The 21000-nt window shown below is 36.1% G+C and overlaps 1 protein-coding gene across 6 annotated transcripts in view; it reads left to right on the top strand.

The window, feature by feature from the left end:
- Positions 1 to 21000, top strand: part of N4BP2 (NEDD4 binding protein 2) — a 72331-nt gene that overhangs the window by 13507 nt on the left and 37824 nt on the right. For 4 of the 6 annotated variants that reach the window (XM_033106335.1, XM_033106334.1, XM_033106338.1 and 1 more), the window contains exons 2-5: positions 5693 to 6030; positions 9960 to 11100; positions 13871 to 13995; positions 17472 to 17560. In XM_033106335.1, coding sequence (XP_032962226.1) covers positions 5802 to 6030; positions 9960 to 11100; positions 13871 to 13995; positions 17472 to 17560 — 1584 coding nt within the window. In that variant the 5' untranslated portion in view covers positions 5693 to 5801. Of the gene's footprint in view, positions 1 to 5692; positions 6031 to 8251; positions 8349 to 9959; positions 11101 to 13870; positions 13996 to 17471; positions 17561 to 21000 lie in introns of those variants that run through there. The other 2 variants (XM_033106336.1, XM_033106337.1) reach the window with 2 other exon arrangements.

The raw sequence follows: 21000 nt of genomic DNA, 5'->3' as shown, positions 1-21000 counted from the left end.
TCTTGGGAAATGTTCTATGTTCACTTAAAAAGAATGTATATTCTGCTGCTTTGGGGTGAAATGCTCTGAAAATATCAATTAAATTCATCTGGTCTAATGTGTCATTTAAGACTGCTGTTTCCTTGTTGATTTTCTCTGGAAGATATATGCTTGATGTCAATGAGGTGTTGAAGTCCCCTACTATGACTATATTATTGTCTATCTCTCTTTTTATGTCTGTCAGTATTTGCTTTAGAAATGTAGGTGCTTCTATTGAGTGCATAAATATTTACAAGGGTTATATAACTTTGAATTCATCCCTTTATCATTATGAAATGTCTTTCTTTGTCTCTTATTATAGCCTTTGTTTTAAAGTCTGTTTTGTCTAAAATAAGTATTGCTACCCCAGCTTTTTTGTTTGTAGCCATTTGAATGAAGTATTTCTTTCATCCCTTTACTTTCAGTCTGTGTGTCTTTTGATCTGAAGTGGGTCTCTTGTAGACAGCCTATCTATGGGTCTTGTTTTATTATCCATACAGCTACCCTCTGTCTTTTGATTGGAGCATTTAAGCCATTTACATTTAAAGTGATTGATAGGTACGTAGTTATTGCCATTTTATTATTCATATTTATGTTATTATTTTTTTTTTTTCACTTTTTAAAGAAGGCCCTTTAATATTTCTTGTATTACTGGTTTGGCGGTAATGAACTCCTTTAGTTTTTTTTATGTCTGGTAAGCTCTATATCTCTCCTTTAATTTTAACTGATAGTCTTGCTGGGTAGAGTAATCTTGGCTGTAGGTCCTTTTCATCACTTTGAATATTTTGTGCCAGTCCCTTCTGGCCTGCAAAGTTTTTGTTGTAATCAGCTGACAGTCTTATAGGAGCTTCCTTGCAGGTAACTAACTGCTTTTCTCTTGCCTCTTTAAGATACTCTCTTTGTCTTTAACCTTTGGCATTTTAATTATGTGTCTTGGTGTGGGCTTCTTCGGTTTTACCTTGTTTGGTACTCTCTATGCTTCCTGGACATTGTGTCTATTTTCTTCACCAGGTTAGGGAAGTTTTCAGTCATTATTTCTTCAAATAGGTTTTTAATTCCTTGCTTTCTTTCTCTTCTCCTTTTGGTATCCCTTTGAGGTGAATGTTGGTACGTTTGATATCCCAGAAGCCCCTTAAACTGTCCTCATTTTTTTTGGTTTTTCTTTTTGCTGTTCTGGTTGGGTGTTTTTTGCTACCCTTTCTTCCTTCATCTAATATGTTGATTCCCTGTACTGGATTCTTCATTTCAGTTCTTGTATTCTTTATTTCTGACTGGTTCTTTTTTATGTTTTCTATCTCCATTTTTATGTGTCCTATGTTTTTGTTGAAATTCTCTTTGAGATCATTGAGCATCCTTATAACCAGTGTTTTGAACTCTGCATCTTACAGATTATTTGTGTCCATTTTGTTTAGTTCTTTTTCTGGAGATTTGCTCTGTTCTTTTATTTACGGCATGTTTCTTTGTCTCCCCATTTTGGCTGCCTCCCTGTGTTTGTTTTTGTGTATTAGGTAGGGCTGCTATGTCTCCTGATCTTAATAGAGTGGCCTTATATAGTAGGTGTGCTCTGGGGCTCAGTGGTGCAGTCTATCTTGTCACCTGAGTTGCACACTCCAGGTGTGTTCCTTCTGTGGGTCGTGTGTGCCCTCCTCATGAGTTGAGCCTTGGTTGGTATTTGCACGTCAGTGAGAGGGATTGACTTTTGGGTTCATTGGCTTTGAGGACTGGACTTGACTGCAATGGAGGAGTTGTAATGCTGGGCTGACTCTACAGAGCAGAATCTGCCTCAGCAGAGCTCTGGTGCCTGCCCAGTCTGTCCCTTGGGTGTGTCGTCCTTGAGGTGGCTGGGTGATGCTCCTGCTCATTTCAAAGCTGGCCACTGGTTGTGCCAGCCCCAGGGCCACCTTGGAGGGGACCCACGGCAGGTCAAGTTCAACCCCAGCCTGTGCTCCATCTGGGGCCACCCAGCAGGAGTCACAAAATAATCCACAGATGGCTACTGCCCATGCCGTGCTTGGAAGTGCCTGGAGAGGCCAAGCCTTGAACCAAGGCTGGCTGCTGCTAGTGCTGGGCTTAATGCTGCTCAGCCAGAGATACGGGACATTCTAAAGCCAGATGCTGCTTGTGTGGGTTCTGCAAACCTTTGAGAGACCTTAGGAAAGTCTGCAGCACGAGCCAAGGCACACTGTTTTTTGCAATAAAAAACAACAGCAACAACAACAACAACAACTACTGGAAGAAGTTTGGGTGTGCCTGAAAGTTGGGTAGGTGGGATCTCAGAATCACCAGGGTGTAGTGAAAGAACCACATTAACCATCTTGATGGAGACTCAGATATGACTACCTGGGTCTGCACGCTGGGAAGGGGAAGGGCTCAAGAAGGAAACAATGGCTTTTGCCAGCTCCTCAGTCTGGGAGAAAGCTGCCCCTCTAGCCCTTGTCTTGAAGCCAGACAACTCAGTTCCCCGCCACGTGTCCCTTTTGCTTCTCCAGTTGCTGCCCTAGTGCTAGAGCTCACAGCTAGTGATTCCATCGGTAAGTCCATGCTGCTCCCTTTAAGAGCAATGCCTGGGACTCCAGCTGTCCTCTGTTTCACAGAGCCACAGTCTCTGCTGGTTTTCACCAGAAATTATGGGAACTTCTCTCCCTGGCACTGGAACCCTGGGCCGGGGAGGGTCTGGAACCCCTCGCTCCTCTGGGAGGGACCTCCACAGCCGAGATATCCCTCTTGATTTTTAATGGTCACACACGGGTGTGGGACCAGCCTGTTCTGCATCTCTGCCCCTTTTACCAGTCTTTAGGTGGCTTCTTTTGTATGTCCTTATTTGTAAGGCATGATTTCAGGAGATTCTCAACGATGGTGGTTTTGTAGTTTAGTTGTAATTTTGATGTGGTCGTGAGACAAGGTAAGCCCAGCGTATACCTATTCTGCCATTTTGACCTGGTCTATATACCTGTAATTTTTCTTTAATATCTTTGTAAGGTTTTGGTGTTAGGGTTATGATGGCCTCAAAAAATGAGTTGGGAAATGTTTCCTCTTTTTCTATTCTCTAGAAAAGTTTGTGTAAGATTGGTATTAGAGATTATTTCATGGAGTTTATTGATGAAGCCATATAGACCTAGGGTTTTCTTTGTGGGAAGACTTGAAGTTACATATTTCATTTCTTTAATAGATATATAGAACGATCAGATGTTGGTTCTTATATCAGATATGGTATGACTTGTATTTCAAAAAAATAATATGTTGACTTCATTTACAGTTTGAAATTTATTGGCATACAATTGTTTATGATATCCTCTTGTCGCTTTTTAAAAATATATTTGTGGGCTTGATAGTGATATCCTCTTCTTCATTTCTAATATTGGTTATTTCTGCCTTCCCACTTTTTGTTTGATCACTCTTGCCAGGGATTTATCATTAATAGTGTTTTGGTTTTTTTTGAAAGAATTGTTTGTTTCCCAAAGAACCATCTTTTGACTTTGTTGATCCCCTGTACTATCTTTTTAGTTTCTATTTTCTGTTTGCTCTTTATTATTTCCTTCTTTCTAGTTTCTTTGATTGTGATTTGCTGTTTTGTTTCTGTTTTTTCCCCAACTGGTTGGATTGGATGCTTAGATCATTGATTTTTCAAACTTCTTTTCTAAGTATGTATTTGTATTAATTTTCTTCTATGCATGACTTTAGTTGTATCTCATAAGTTTGGATATATAATATTTTTATTTGGTTCAAAATATAGTCTGATAAACATAGTGGATTCTTCTTTGACTCGTATGTAGAAGTGTGTTTCTTAATTTCCAAACAATTGGGCTTTCTAGTTATAGGTCTGACAATTAAATTCGTGAACTTGTTGCAACGATGTTGCTAACCTTTTTTTGATATCAGAGGGATTATTCATTATGAATTTGTACCAACTGGACAGTTAACCTAGTTTACTATTTGGAAGTGCTGAAAAGGCTGTGTGAAAAAGTTAGACAACCTGAACTTTTCGCCAACAATTCATGGGTCTTGCATCAAGACAATGCACCAGCTCACATGGCACTGTCTGTGAGGGAGTTTTTAGCCAGTAAACAAATAACTGTATTGGAACACCCTCCCTACTCACCTGACCTGGCCCCCAATGACTTCTTTCTTTACCTGAAGATAAAGGAAATATTAAAAGGAAGACATTTTGGTGACATTCAGGACATTAAGGGTAATCCAATGACAGCTCTGATGTCCATTCCAGGAAAAAAGTTCCAAAATTGCTTTGAAGGGTGGACTAGGTGCTGGCGTGGGTACATAGCTTCCCAAGGGGAGGACTTCGAAGGTGACCATAGTGATATTCAGCAATGAGGTATGTAGCACTTTTTCTAGGATGAGTTCACGAACTTAATTGTCTGACCTCGTATGTTAAGTGGAGAAAGCAAGTAGACTGGAATTCTCCAGATAGTTGAGTCCTTGCCCTTGTAGGGCTTACACTTTACTGAAATGTGTGTAGTACTCACAATAAATAAGTAAAACAAATAAATAAAACACATACTGGGGTGGACGGTTAGCTCAATTGGTTAGAACGTGGTGCTAATAACACCAACGTTGCCAGTTCAATCCCTACGTGGGCCACTGTGAGCTGCGCCCTCCTTAAAAAACCCAAAAAACCCAAATTTATCACCTTTTAGAAGGTGATTAATCTTAATGGAGAAAATTTATATAAGGGAGAAAGGATGTGGTATTGGGGGAGTGACTTCCTGAGACAGTAGCATTTGAGTAATGATAGGAAGGTGAGGAGGAAATAATAGCTGGGAGAATAGTAGTTCAGGTATAGGGAACCAACATGTAAAGAATCCCAGGTGGGAGCGGGGCTGGTGTGTTTGAAGAAGAGCAAGGAGAAGTGTGGCTGGAGTGACATGAGCAATGAAAAGAGAGTTAGGGATGCAGCATCGAGGTAACAAGTGTCTGGGTGATAGGCCATTTTAAGGACTGGTTTACCCTGAGTGAGATAGGAAGTCAGTGGGTGGTTTAGTGGAAGAGAGGCATGATCTGACCTATGGCTTAACTTAGGCACTCTGTGCTAAATAGACTGAAGGGGCAAGGGTGGAAACAGGAAGGTTGGATAGGAGACTATTCCAGTGATCCAGGCAAGAGGCTGTGGTAAGCAATGGAGATGGTGAGGAGTGATCATATTCTTGATACATTTTAAGGGTTGTACTGACAAACTTGGCTTACTGATTTGATGTGGGGTGAGAGGAGTCGAGAATTATTTGAGATTTTTGACCTGAGCAATTGGAAGGATAGAGTTGCATTAATTGAGATGGGAAGGCCTGGGAAGAGCAGATTTGAAGGAGGTGATCGTTCGGTTTTGGACATGTTAAGTTTGCCTATTAGACATCCAGATATGGGTCTTCAGTACTGTTTTACGGGTTTATTCCTTAAAAGAAATAATGGTATAAAAGCAGTGTACTCACTGTTCTGAAGATATGTTACTTTTGTTGATATCTTAATTATTAACATGTTCAATCCTGGCAAAACTTGAATATTTTGGAGAGGGAGAAATTGTTTGCTCATTGGCTTTGCTGCCAGAGTTGATAGTTCTTCCTTAGAGTTGAGTAAATCTTCCTTAGAGTTGAGTAAAGATATTCCGATTTTAGAAATTTAACTATAACTATATAGTCTGAGTGATTATACTTGCTTTCTATTTTAGGTCCTATTACTGCTGGATTGTGCAAGATATTTAACCCTGTTTTCTTTGAGGTATGATTTAAATATTAAACATCTTAGAAAAGGGAAACATTTTAGTTTTGGAAGTCAGCATGCCAAGGAAAAGGAAAAATCTTGGGGGAAATCCTTTCCGGAAGACTACAAACTCTAAGGAAGTTGTTGTATCCAGTATTGCTAGTCATGAGACACCAACTCCGACTCTTCCTTCCCTGTGTGAGACGAAAGTCCATCAGGAAGAACTCTTCACAAGTTTCTCAGAGATGTTTTCTGATCTGGATCCCGATGTAGTGTATTTGATGCTTTCTGAATGTGATTTCAAAGGTGAGAAAAAGCTTAGTTTGAACGCTTTGCATCTTATAAGAAGATTTCATATGAAGTACTATGCCATGACCAGTAGTAATACAGCAAAATAACTGCCGTATTTCTGTTTTCTTCATCACTTAGCGTCCGCTGTGGGGAAAGGTTCTAGGTTTGCAAGTATGAGCGATATGAAGAAGAATAAAGCATAGTTTCTGCTTTTAAGAAATGTACAGTTCTTAATGTATGATGTATGTATAGATATCATCGTCTATGTTTTATTTTTTTCCTTCTAGAACAGGTTGGCACTATTGACATTTTGGGCTGGAAAACTTTTTCCTGTGAGTAGTTCTCCTGTGCATCATAGGATATTCAGCAAACATCCCTGGCCTGTAACCACTAGATGCCCGTAGCACACGCTCCCATCCTCAGCTGTGACAAACATGCCTCTGTATATTGTCATCTGTCCCCTTAGGGGTTAAAATCATCCCCGGTTGAGAACTATCCTAGAATGTAAGCTTCATATAGGCAGATATTTTAAAAACTTTTTTTTTACTGTTGTATCCACAACCCCTAAAATAGCAAATGACTGATAGGACCTTAGTAAATATTTACTAAGGAAAAAGGTAATTACAATTTTGGGAATGAGAACTGATAAGAGTTGAGGCTAGTTGAATAGTATGGTTTCAAAACATTGGCTTTGGAGTCAAGAAACCTGAGTTGGATTTCCAGCTCTGCCACTTAACCTCTATGGGTTTCAGTTTTCTTATCTGTTAATGAGAAAAATGATAATATGTACCATATTACTTATTTGGTGAGGATTAAGGGGGTGTGTGTATGTTTGGTAAAGTCTCCAATATAGTAAGTTATTATGACTCGTAATAAATTGTTTAGAAGTATATTTGCAGACTCAGGGGGAATTACCAAAGTTGACTGGGTGAGTAAATTAAATGTTTATTGCTAGTATTGCTATTGGCCATTAGTAGTAAAAGATAAAATTATTCTAGATTTGGGAAGTTTTGGTAATACATGATAAGCTTCCATTTTTATTCATTACATAATCTATGATGTGAGCATATCTTATTTATCTTGTTAGGTAAATGCAGAAAACTGTTTTTCAGAAATCTACATGATGCTCAGAAATGATGATATATAGAATTTTATGTGTGACTTCAATATTTATTTCCTAATTTTGATGTTTTTAAAATTTATTTGTTACACATATACTAATATAGCAATGAGGAATTGCAATAAAAATATGTTATCCCCAAGCCTAACAAAAGACATATTTCTATTTTTTAGTATCTTCTCTACACTTTGTTCATATATACTGATATTTTGAGTAGTTTGAATAGTAACATTGATGAAATTGTGTATTCTGCTATTTATTTATTTATTTATTTGGACCCAGGTCTGTCTCACGTCATGTATTCTGCTTTTTAAACCTAACCTAACATAAGCATTTTTCTAATGTAGCTGCAATCTTTATATTTGTTTTTAATAGCTTTCAAATATTCCACTGAGATTTTGTGATCTAAGTTATTTAATTATATCTTTAGTTTTTCATGAATAATTAATATTTCAGAGAATGACTTGGTACAAATAATCTTTTCCTTTTCTTGGCTTTTTTTCTTAGTCTCAAAGCTTTATTTGTTATGTCTTGGGTAAGAACAGTTTTCCATTCTTGGAAACACTGCTGTATTGCCTACCAAGGAGGTGTGCCAATTTGTAATACCACCAGCACTTTTTACATATAGTGGTTTCATCATAGCCTTTTCAGCACTGTGTAGTATTATTTTAAGATTTTAATAGGAATAAAATTATACCTTTTCTTAATTTGTGTTTTTTTTAAATAAAAAGGGAAGTTGAACATATTTTTGTATGTATTGTTCATTCTTGTATTCTTGTGTGAATTGTTCATGTGTTTTGTTTTATTTTAATTTCTTCCAACAATCTGTGTAAGGATTTTTCTTTTATGTGATCTATATCTTGACCTTTTACTTATTTTAACATAATAATGTTTTTGTTTTATAGACATTGTTTTTGGTTGATCTTTTGTGGTTTTTCTATCATGTATATATATATTTTTATCATAGAAATACCTCTTGTGTTTTCCTTCCTTCCTTCCTTCTTTCTTTTCTTTTTTCTATGTTAGGGTTTCTAGCTTTTGTAGCATTGCTATAATCTCCTAACTGGTCTCTGCCAGGCTTGCCCCCTCCAATCCATCTTTGTTTTTCTCCTTAAGGGAACATTAATGGGGTGCGTGCTAGGTGCCAATCCTTCCTTGTGCACAGCACTTTTTCATGGATTATCTCATTTAATCCTCACAACAACCTTATGAGGTAGGTACTTTTATTATCCCCATATTGCAAATAAGAAAATCAAGGCTTAGGAAAGTTAAGTAACTTGTTGCAAGTGTCAGAGCCAGCAAGTAGGGCTTTAAATGCTGTGTTCTAACTCCAGATGAGAGCTTTGCCTCCTGAGCCGTATTGTTTCCATATTTATCTTCCTTAAAAGAAAACAAGACAAAACCCAAAAATAAAACACAAAAGCCCCAAATTTCAAATGCCTAACAATTCTAATGGCTACCTAGTTGTGTTATAACAGAGCTCAGCATTGGAGTCAGACATACCAGTCCTAGGTCTGTCACTTATTATCTGTGTGACTTGGGCCAAGTTAATGTACTTTTTGAACTTCATTTTCTTTATCTATTTGCTAGGAATACTATACTTCATAATAGTATTTGAGGATTCAGTGAAGTGATACATATAAAGCTTCTAGCCCCAATGCTATGAAAGGTAGTTTCTCTTCAAGTTCCCTTCTAAAATACAATTGATATTGCGTGGCATGACATACAGGACTTTTCCGAATTTCACCTTATCTCCCATTCTAATTTTATCTCCTCTTATCCACCCTACTACTGTTTGCCCTCACTCCAACCAACTTCTGTTAATACCTTAAACACACTTTGTGTTTTCAAGACTGGCTTTGCCTTTCCACTCTGTGTCTGACAAGTTTTTTAATCTTCAAGTCCCAGTTCACGTGTCACCTTTCCTTATTCTCCTGTGAAGCTTCTATAGCATTTGTATATTATTAAAAGCGTTCATTATTTAATCTATATTATATTGTATTGTCTTCTAATGTAATTATCTTTAATTGCCTGCATTAGACTGCAAAAATCCTTTAAAATTAAATTTTTTTATTTAAAAAGTTATTTTTCAATTACAGTTGACATATTATATTAGTTTCAGGTGTACAATGCAGCATAGTGATTAGACATTTATATAATTTACAAAGTGATCACGCTGATAAGTCTAATACCCACCTCGCACTATACATAGTTATTACAATATTATTGACTGTATTCCTTATGCTGTACTTTACATCCCCGTGACTCTCTTTATAACTGGCAATTTGTACTACTTAATCTGCAAAAATCCTTTAAGTGTAGTAAAATAATATCTTACTCATCTTTGTACAAGTTATGTCTGATAATGTAGTACCTCCTCCTACATATTTTTTTTATTTATTAAGTGGACCACATAAACAAATTAAATTTACTAGAAGACTACTTCAAAACCTTAATATTTAAAGGGATATGTAGTAGGTAAATGTTAAATAAATCAACTAATTTTGGGATCTTTATAAATAACATACAATTACAGGTGTTTTTACATTTGATCAGTAAATTCATCAGAATATCTGCTTGATGACAGTTTATTAGCTTAGTTTGTTACTGTTTTTAAGTAATAATATTGCATGTCTCCATTTTTCAGACCTTTCACTAATACAGACTGGTATATTAGTAAAATCTTCATCAAAAAATGAATATTTATAAATTTTTCTATATTTTATTCAATGCAAAATCCAATATAATTATATGTATATTTTAATCAAATTATATTTTACTATTTTCAATACATATATGTATATATTTTGTTATTCTTGTACAGTTGAAAATGCCATGGATTGTTTATTAGAATTATCTGACACTGATACCAAGATAAAAGAATCGTCTTCAGAAAGCTTCATTGTTTCTGAGAACCAAGTAAGTGCAGCAGGACGTGAAATAATGGAAAAGTGTCCTCTTGAAGAAGAGAGTGAAGATTCCAAAATGGATTCATTTTTGGACATGCAGCTAACTGAAGACTTGGATTCCTTAATACAGAATGCTTTTGACAAACTAAACTCTTCTCATGACCAAGGGTACTCATTTTTGCCTTTGCAAGATGTTAATAGTTTTAGTGACCCGAGCACATTTATAAATTCAGATTCAAGTAGTACGACGACTACCATTCTTTCTACACAAAATATGGATTTAAACAGTGAAAATTTCGAGAATTCTGCCTCTCCTTTAAGTTCAAACCCCTTAACTTTGCATTCAGTTTCAAATGAGTCCAAAAGTTTTATAAAGAATAACACATTGGAAGATTCTCTTCTTAGTAGTTCTTTAAATGTAGTACAGGACACTGTGGTGGGTGGTAGCAATCTTAGTCAAAGAGAGAAAGAGCTTTTAGAATCTGAGTGTGTTGAGGCTCCGTTCTCTCAAGACCCTGTAGATTTGGATGCCAGTGAACCTCACGCCTCTTTAAACCTTACTGTGCAAAATCCAGGACTTGGTTTACTAGGTACAGGAGGGGATCAGAAATCTGCTTCTATCTCTGATGTGTTTGTACCTTCTGAAGAATTCAATTTCAAGCCACACAAACACAGTGAACTGCCACCAAAGGGGAAGGATGTGAATTACTGCCCAGTACTTACCCCTCTCCCCCTACTGTTGCCGCCTCCCCCACCTCCACCGATGTGGAATCCAATGATTCCTGCTTTTGACCTTTTTCAAGGAAACCATGGCTTTGTAGCTCCTGTTGTAACCACAGCTGCACACTGGAGGCCAGTCAACTATACATTTCCACCCCCAGTTATTTCTCACACATCCCCAACAAAGGTTTGGAGAAATAAAGAGGGAACAAGTGCTTATCAAATACAAGAAGCTCCAGTTGCTCAGACTGTAAGAAAGAAGACATCATCTTATGTTGGACTAGTTCTTGTTCTTCTCAGAGGGCTCCCGGGATCAGGAAAATCTTTTTTGGCAAGGTATGCGGTTTAATTGACTTACAACAAAGTATAATGCATGAACCTGAACATTTATAGCAGAGAATATAATATGTGCTTTTGCTTAATAGAGATGTTTAGTAACCCCTAAAGTGTTCATTTTACTAATTTTTTTCTGACTTTATGGCTAATCTCACTATTTTTTCACCATTTTTATTGAATTTTTCATCTTAGATAATTTGATAATTTGAGAGACAGAAGAAAAAATTAGAGATGATTCCAAGATTGTGAATTTGTGAAATCAACAGAAACAGATTTATGTGAAAGAAAACTATTTGAGTGGAGGGAAAGATGAGTTCATCTTTGATTGGGGTTAAAGAGCCATAATTGATTTTGAATTCAAGGAAGTCTTAAATATAAGTATTCTATTGGTAGTTGGAAATTTTGGGTTGTAGCATGTTAAACAATGGTTTTAGAAATGTATGATTTGAAGAAAGAATAAAAGGAGTCACTGTTAGTCAGAGAACTTCAATTTTCAGTGATTTATTTGTGCAAAACATGGTGCCCTCAATTATTTTAATCTTCTATATCCATCTGTGTACCTTTTGTAGTTAAGGTAGATTGTGGATTTGTAGTTAAGGTAGATTGGTTTGAGAGACTGGAGTCAGGATTAGGGGCAGCTTTGTTGTGTTTTCAGTGGCACTTGTTAAAGAGCATTGTTTTTCAAAGTGTTTCCCACACCTCTCACCATTTAACTTCCAGAAAATTTATACCTATTTTATTTGCCAGTTCTTTTGTTTTCCTCAGATTTTAACTCTTTGCCCTCTTTTTTTCTTTTCTTTTTCTTTTTTTTTATTAAAGATTTAATGGGGAAGGGGAACAGGACTTGATTGGAGAACAGTGTGTACTTCCACGACTTTTTCCAAGTCAAGTTGTTGTCCTTTCAATGTTGGTTGTGGAGGGTGCAGCTCAGCTCCAGGTCCAGCTGCCATTGTTAGTTGCAGGGTCCGTGCTCCTAACGCCAAAGGCTGCCGGTTTGATTCCCTCTTGTATTCTTAACTGGGTCTTTCTTATTTGATTCTGGTTGTATCTAGTCTTAGTGACTATGTATATATATATACTTGAGAATGTCGTTGATGAGCTCATTTTCAGTTGACTTTTGATATGCTTTCTTTGTCCATATTTATCTCCCAGTAAATTTCCACATATTCTGCTTATAGATTTATAAGCATGTTCTTCTGTAGACATATTATAGGCTCTTCCTCATTGGTTTAATAATAACAAAAATAAATCATTTTAACTTTATATTATGGATATTTGCAATCAGTCATGATATTATATTTTGTGATAGAGATTGGAACAAAAGGCGGTACCTTAAAAGGTAATCGAAATGTGACACAGATTTGAAGAACTAGGTTTCATGGGCCTTGGAGCCAGAGGCAGCTACAATTAGAAAATGGGAAGAGAAAGAAGCACTTGTCACAAAGTAGGAACTTACTTATGTTTTTTGAATGAATAGAGGGAAATAATTGGGAAGTTCAGAGACATAGAAGCTGAGTTTTCTAAGAGAGAATGGTCCACAGTGTTAAATTAGTGTGCAAGCCCAAGGAAAATGGGGTGAAAAAAGGCTTTTGTATTTATTGGAAAGAAGGTCATGAATAAATGTCTTGAAAACAATTTTGTTTCACTGTGAAGGTAGAGGACAAAGGGTTAAGGAAACTTTGATAGTAAAGCAGTTAAGGGGAGCAGCTGGGTAATAGTTGAAAGGTATACTTAAAGTGTGGTGAAAAATTTTAAAGATAGCTGAGATATTCATGTTTAAAGGGAAAAGAGGAAGTGTCAGGAAGGGAAAACTTAAAGAGATAAAAGAGGATAAATGTAGGAATTTCAGAAGGTGGTGTGTTCAAGTGAGCATTCGCTAGAATGTAAGCTCCATGAATGCAGGAATGTTTACTTTTTTTGTTCACTCATGTATGCTCAGTGCTTAAAACAGTGCCTGGCACTTAGTAGTAGATGCTAATAAAAATTAAATTCCAAAGATATATTTTAGCTTTAGGTATGTTTATACATATTTTAGGAGGAGAGGATAAATAATGATATTTTACAAATGGTCAAGAATAGTAAGTAGCATTGTTGTTTTCGTAGATTCTGTTTGTTTCGTTTTTACATGTACCTCAATTATGTAGAAGATAAATTCCAAAATCAAGAAAGAGAGATGTCCAAAAAAACCCCCCAAAACTATCTTAACTTTGTATAATTTTACAGATTAAGTTAGTAGTCTGTTAACATTTTATAGTGGGTGTTTTTGCATACTCACTTAATTTACAGCAATATACAAAGAGTTTCATCTACTTTTGAAGATCTGTTGAATATCAAGGTACCTGCCTACCTTGAAGAGACCTTGCACTAGAGGAGGTGAAGTAGATCAGTGTGTCTCAAGTGACCAGATTAGGGGGATGCCTGTGACTGGTGAGATTCCAAAACATTTTCAGTTACCAGGTTTTCTTGATAATTAAAAATTTGTTAATTTTCAAACCTTTATATTATAGCTGATGATGAAGGACTTTATAACATTAAAAATGTTTTCTGAAATAATTTACATAAAGAAAAATAGACTTGTCTTAGGTCAGTTCTATTGGGAATTAAACTTCTGCTTAGAGGATTCCCAGTATGATTTATTTGAATATGACCATGTTCTCATGCTTTTAAATAATAATACTTGAATTTTTTATTGGGATTATGACCTTGTAAAAGTTAGGAGAGAGAATTTAGAAGAAAAATTAATGAAAATAATTCCATTTATCATTCACAGGACTTTGCAAGAGGATAATCCGAGTGGAGTCATTCTTAGTACTGATGATTATTTTTACATAAATGGACAGTACCAGTTTGATGTAAAGTATTTAGGAGAAGCACATGAATGGAACCAGAATCGTGGTAAGAATAAATATCAGATTCCAGAGAACATTAAAAGTAATATAAAGAAAACATTTTCTTTTTTTTTTCCTCCCCTTTTCCCGCCTCCCCCACTACTACTCCGGTTCAAGCCGTTGTTCCTTAGTCTAGTTGTGTAGGACACAGCTCCCTGGCCCATGCTGGTATTACGAGCCTTGCGACCTCAGCGTTAGGAGCATACTGCTCCAACCACCTGAGCCACCGGGTTGACCCCAGAAAACATTTTCTTAGTATTTATATTTTGAGAGACATGTAGCTTTTAGTTATAATTAACTTTAATTTATATAACTATATAACGTATACATAAAATTATAACACATCTTATTTTTACATAATAAAAGGTAAAAAACGTACTGTTATCTCCTCAGAGCTATTAGGAGGATTAAACGTGTTAATTTTTGTAAAATGCTTAGAACACTGCACGTCGTGTTTAAGTTTCATTTAGTCAATGGGGATCTTGTCAGAAATAAATCGTATTTTCTACTTGGGTTTCAGAATAACTCAAGATAAGTATAGCTGTCTGGTATGCTCTGGTCCCTGTTCCTAAAATGGAATTTACATTGTTAACCACTAGTTTTCCCTAGGTTGGCTTAATTTTTATGGAAGTTAGTGTAAGAGTAAAAATGGCTCTCCTCAAACTGAATCTGCAGGGAGATCATAGGTAAAACATTAAAATCTTTATTAGTGTAACTGTCTATTCACTGAAGGTGGTTTTATCAGTAAGTGTTTAGTTATATGAATACTTTGGATTTCGAATGGGGAATTCTTATTAAGACATATAGACAATATTTTACTTAGCCATTCATGATACATGCACTGTGAAGGTGATTCTTGAGTTTCCTGTCTTCAGACATTGTTAAAATTTTCTGTATTCCTTCTTGAAATAAATATTAAAGAGAGAACTCAAGAATATGCAAAAAAAAAGTCAACACAACTGAAAATAAAGGAAACCGTATGGTATGGTAAAGAGCAATCTTGGATTTGCCACTTACTCACTGCGATCTTGTGCGAGTTATTTATACTCCAAGCCCAGTCTTCATCTGTGAAAGGACATAATAATAGTTAACCTCCAGGACTGTTGTTAAAGTTAAATCAGAATGAAAAATGCTTAGCAATGGTTCAACATGCCCTTACTATAGCAACAACCACAGCAATAATAATATTAAATTTATAGGCAGAATTCTTTTTTAAACAGCTTTATTGAGAAATAATTCACATTGTTTTTAGTATAGAGTTGTACAACCATCACCACAATCAATTTTAGAACATTTTTATCACCTTAAAAAGGTCCTGTACTAATTAACAGTCACTCCTCATTTCTCTTCAACCTCTCTCTAGACAATTACCAAACTACTTTCCATCTCTATAGGTTTGCCTATTCTGGACATTTTATATAAAGGGAATCATATACTACATGGTCTTTTGTGAATGGCATCTTTCATTTAGCATAATGTTTTCAACATTCATCCATGTTGTAGCATGTGTCAGTACTTCATTTCTTTTTATGGCTGAGTAATATTCCATCCTATAGATATGCCATAATTTATTTATCCATTCACCAGTTGATGAACATTTGGGTTGTTTTCCAACGTTTGGCTATGATGAATAATGTTGCTGTGAACATGCATGTCTATGTCTAATATTTTTAGGAACTGCCAAGCTGTTCTATTAAGCAACTGTACAATTTTACATTCCCACTAGTAGTTTGTGAGGGTTCCAACTTCACATCTTCACCAATACTTGTTATCATTTTCCGACTTTTTGATTGTAGCTATCATGGTGGTTGTGAAATGATATCTCACTGTGGTCTTGATTTGCATTTCCCTGATAGCTAATGATGTTGAGAATTTTTTTGTGTGTGTATTGGCCTTTTGTTTATCTTTGGAAAACTGTTTAAGTTTTTGCCGTTTTTAAATTGGATTATTTGTCTTTTTATTATTGAGTTGTAAGAGTATACAAAACTTTTAAAACTTCCAAATAATTTTCTTATAGGGCTTATTTATTGTGGTTCATTATTAATTTCCTGAATTGTTTAATTTCTTGGAAAAAAGGTAGTTTTATAAGAAAATCTCTTGCACAATAGTATATAATAATATTTACTTCAATCATTATATCTTGTTTTTTTTGGTGTTTTTATTTTTTGTTTGTTTTTAAACTTTGTTTTGGAATAATTTTAGATGTATGGAAAAGTTGCAAAGGCAGTATAGCATTCCTATATACACTTCACCCATTTTCCCCTAATATTAACATCTTATATAACCATGGTACGTTTGTCAAGACTAAGAAATTAATATTGGTACTGAAAAAGTTTCCTAGACCCAATTGCAATGTGTGTGTGGAGGCTTCCCCACACCAACAAGCAATTCTAGGACAAGTCTGACACTATCTACCTAGAGATAGAATCAGATTCTACAGGTAAAGCGCCCGATCCCACAAGACCGCCCTTTACTTTAATTGTCAGTCACAAACCTGCTTTTGACTCATGGGCTACAAACTGGAGGTTCCAGTGACCCCCATCTTGGGTTCGATTAATTTGCTAGAGTATCTCACAGAAGTCAGGAAAGCTTTGTTTACTCACAAGATTACTGATTTATTATAAAAGGTATAACTCAGGAACAGCCAGATGGACGAGATGCACACAGGGTATGGGGAAAGGGGTGGGGCTTCTGTGACCTTGAGTCCAGGTGTGCTCCTCCGTGTGTTTACCAACCCAAAAGTTCTCCAAACCCTCTCCTTTTGGGTTTCTATGGAGGCTTCATTACATAGGCGGGAGTGATTAAATCATTGACAACTGAACTCAGTCTTCATTCCCTTGCCCCTCCCCTGCAGTCTTGGGGTGAGGCTGAAAGTTCCAACCTTGTAATCATTAGGTTAGCACTGAAAACCAACCCCAAATCCGTAGGTCCTGTCCAAAAGTCACTTTATTAAAGTAAGAAATATCTTTAAGCTCTCATCACTTAGGAAATTCCAAGGGTTTTAGAAGCTCTGTGCTAGGAACAGGATGAAGACCAAATATATATTTCTAATTATATATCACAGTATCTCAGGTACGTTACTATTAAACTCCAGACTTTATTTGGATTTTAGTTTTTCTACAAAAGTCCTTTTCTGTTCCAGAATGTTATCTAGGATACCCTGTTGCTTTTAGCATGATACTGTTTTTGATAACTTTTTTTTTTCATTTGTGCTTTTATATATGTGACACACACATAAAACTTAGATCATATAGATTTTCTCTGATTATAACTTTAGTATTTATTTAGTATTATTCAAATTATTATATAATATTTACTTGTACTTTAATTTTTCATATACTCATAAGTGCTATTAAGAAGTAGAGCTGTGAGTAAAATTAACATATACTATGATTTTCAAAGTATGAAAAGGTCAAATTTTTAAAATATCAAGGCAACACTTAATATTATTATTAAAAATTATTTTCTGTTTGTGTTTTTCAGCAAAAGAAGCATTTGAGAAGAAGGTATCTCCGATAATAATAGATAATACAAACCTACAGGCATGGGAAATGAAGCCATATGTTGCTTTGGTTTGTACTATAATTGTCATAAGTCTATAATAATGGGTTTGAAATTACTGGGGATGTTAATTACATAAGTGAATCTCAAGCAAAGTGTCCTTGGATGGTCTGTAACAGCTTTCTTTGGTCTTCAACAAAATGAGAAAAATAGGAATAGTTTTTCTATAAAGCTAAATTTTTTTGGGTTTTACGTCCAGGGATTCAAATATTTATTTCTTATTTCTCTTACTTGGCAGGATAAAAATTTGGTGGTCCTTTGTTATTCCCCAAATTTCTTTTGAAATTTTGCTATTTTGAGAGATTCAGAATTCTATAAATTCAACTATTCTCAGTTCTCCCAATTTGCCAGCTTCCTCTTTTGCCCAGCTTTGATGTCACCTTTTCCAGGAAGATAGCATACATTAACTTACTAAAAAGCTGAGTTGGGCAATCTTTCTGCTTTAATGCCACCCTGGCTTACTTCTGTCATAGCACTAAGCACACTGCTTTTATCAGTAGGCCATGGGTTGGCTAAGTGTTTCCTATAAAACACCAGATAGTAAATGTTTTAGATTTTGGGGGCCACATACAGTATATTGCATATCCTTTTTTTTTTCCTTTTAAAATAAAACTTTAAAGGTATATAAACTATTCTTAGCTTCTAGGCTGTACAAATACTGGCTGATGGGCTACATTTGGCTCTAGGTCATCTACCGGGGGTGCCAAAAAAAATGTATACGCATGACTTGTATTCATCTTTTGTTATAGGTATATGTTGAGTATTACAATTTTAATACAGTTTTTTCCTTTCTTAAAATGTGTATACATTTTTTTGGCACCCTCTATATATTCGTGAGGGTAGGATCATTGTTTTATTCATCATTGAATCTTCAGGGTGTAGCACTATGGTTGGCATATAGTAAATATATTTTCCTTGAGTAAATTGATGAATGGAGCTTTTGTGAGTATGGGGTATTGTTTGGTTTATTCCCTCAAGATTAGCACATGGCCAGCAGATGAAAGCTCAATTTATGCTTCTTTAGTGAATTAATAGTATTTCCTCTTTTATGTCTTCAATACATCTAGCCAACACATCTCCTTTGCTGTGCCTAATGCTTTTGTGCTATTTTGAAGGTCTGATTCCTCACCTTTCTGAAGAAAATTATGTGTCCTTTGAAAACAAAGGAGATTTTACTTTTGTACAGGGGAGTAGAGGAAACAAAAAGACTCGTTTTTAGTGTATTGGGAACTGAAATTTGGTTTGCTTTCTGGCCTTGAAGAGTTCCTAATTTCTAGACTAATATAGTCGCCACAGGGACACGCTTTCCCCATTAACCTTACTGACTTCTTTGTAGGTTTTCCTTAGCTTCCTACTGTCATCTTACAAAGTTCTTTAACACTTTGTTTTCCTGCTTACAGAACAAAGAAAACCCCACATTGTTATGTTTGTGATTTTTCATTTAGCCTTTGGACTTCTATGTTTTTCTTTCCCTTTTTTCTTACGTATAAAGCTGTTTTTTCAGCATTGATTCCTTGGCTCTTCCCAACTCTACTTAGAAGTATAAAGGACTCCTGCTTGTCATAGAGTGCCAAACTCATTTTTCAGATAACAGGAATTACTGTGGAGAAGGAAGATCACCTTTTGCTTCTTTGGTAGAGAGATAAAGAAAGTTGTGGGGGAGTGGAATAGATTGGAGATAACTATTCCTATCTTGACTATCATTTACAAAAGTAGCTAGGTAGTGAGTTGGGGATCAATAAGGAGCAGTCAAGTACGCTTAGTGGCAACTGACAAAACTGTCACTTTGCTTTAAATATGTATCTCTTCCCTGTGGGCTAGCATAGAACTTGATATAAGTCAGAATCCTCTCAGTTAATATAACATGTTAAGATTTGCCTATTGATGTAGGAATCGAAAAGGTCTTTAAATTCATAGTCTCTCTCTCCCTTTTTTTTATCCTGTGTGTGCATTTATAGTTAATAGATCCTAAGAACTGCATGACACCTGTTAGGTAATTAGAGACCAGGCTGTTGCTAGGCCTGGAATCATTTGTATGAAATTTGGTGCTGAGGTGAGGAGATGGACGTGAATACGCTCATTACTGGGTGTTATGTAACTTCCTACTTTTCCTGGGTTGACGTTTGGGTTTTTCTGTCATTAATGACAGAAGGTAGCAGTGACCACTTTTGGCATCTTGTCATAAAACTGAGAGGATCAGTAGTAGGAGGTGAGGTCAGAGCTGTGACGGTGGTTGGGAAGATGGTAGGGCAGATTATGCGCTGGCTCATAGATCACTTAAGTACTTTGGATTTTACCTTGAGTGACATGGAAGTTGTATTGATCAGCTCAGGCTGCCATAACAAAATACCACAGATTGGCTTACATGTCTGAAATTTATTTTCTCCCAGTTCTGGAGATTAGAAGTCCCAGGTTAAGTTCCGTTGGGGTTGGTTTCTGGTGAGAGTTCTCTTCCTGGCTTCCAAATGGCCACCTTCTTGCTGTGTTCTCACATAGTATAGAGTGAGTTCTCTGGGGTCTCTTCTTATAAGACACTAATCCTATCAGATCAGGGCCCCACCATTATGACCTCATTTACCTCCCTACAGGCCCTGTCTCCAAAAACAGTCATGTGATGGGATTTGGGGTGGTTGTAGGATAATGGATTTCAAAAAGTTTAGGTTTGACTATGTTAAATTCAAACATAGGTAGTTGGACTGAGTAGTTGGATCTACGAGTTTGGAGTTCAAGAGTGACTTTTGGGCTAATGATACAGTTAGAGAGTCATTACCATATGGATGATATAATATCTGATGCCAGCGAATGGAGTGCAACTGAGGAAGTGAGTGTAGATCACGAGTAGAGGACCAAGGACTAAGTCTGGGGCATTCATCCCACTGTGAGAAGAGGTCTAGGTGAAAAAGAGGGACCAGCAAAAAAGACTGTGAACACCCGCTCAGTGGGATAGGAGGAAGAGCAATAGTGTGCAATGAAAAGTGTAAGAAGAGATGATGAAATGTGATAGATGCAGCTGAAAGTCAAGTAAAAGAGTACAGAATTAACCACAGCATTTTTTTCAATGTGGAAGTAATTCATGGTTTTGATGCCCAGTTTCAGTGGAGTAGCCATTGCGAGTGGGTTTAAGAGGGGCTAGAAGGAGAGGAATTAGACACAGAATATAATTATTTTGAGACATTTTTTTCTACAAAGGGGGACAGGAAAATGGAGAGATAGCTGGCAGGGGAAGTGGGGTTAAGAGTAAGATGGGAGAAGGAACTGAATGTGATGGGATTGATTCAGGAGGGAGGGAAAAATTAATGATGCCTCAGAAAGGGGAAAATTGCTGAAATTATCCTTGAAATGGAGAGGAGATGAATCTAGTGCATAAGTCTAGGGCTTGGCTTTTTAGATTATAGTCATATTAGAGTTTTGAGAAATAAAATGAGATATTATTTAAAATAGCTTTAAAATT

Source organism: Rhinolophus ferrumequinum, chromosome 5 (assembly GCF_004115265.2).
Source record: "Rhinolophus ferrumequinum isolate MPI-CBG mRhiFer1 chromosome 5, mRhiFer1_v1.p, whole genome shotgun sequence".
Classification (NCBI taxonomy): domain Eukaryota; kingdom Metazoa; phylum Chordata; class Mammalia; order Chiroptera; family Rhinolophidae; genus Rhinolophus; species Rhinolophus ferrumequinum.
This window is presented reverse-complemented; position numbering and strand designations above follow the sequence as displayed.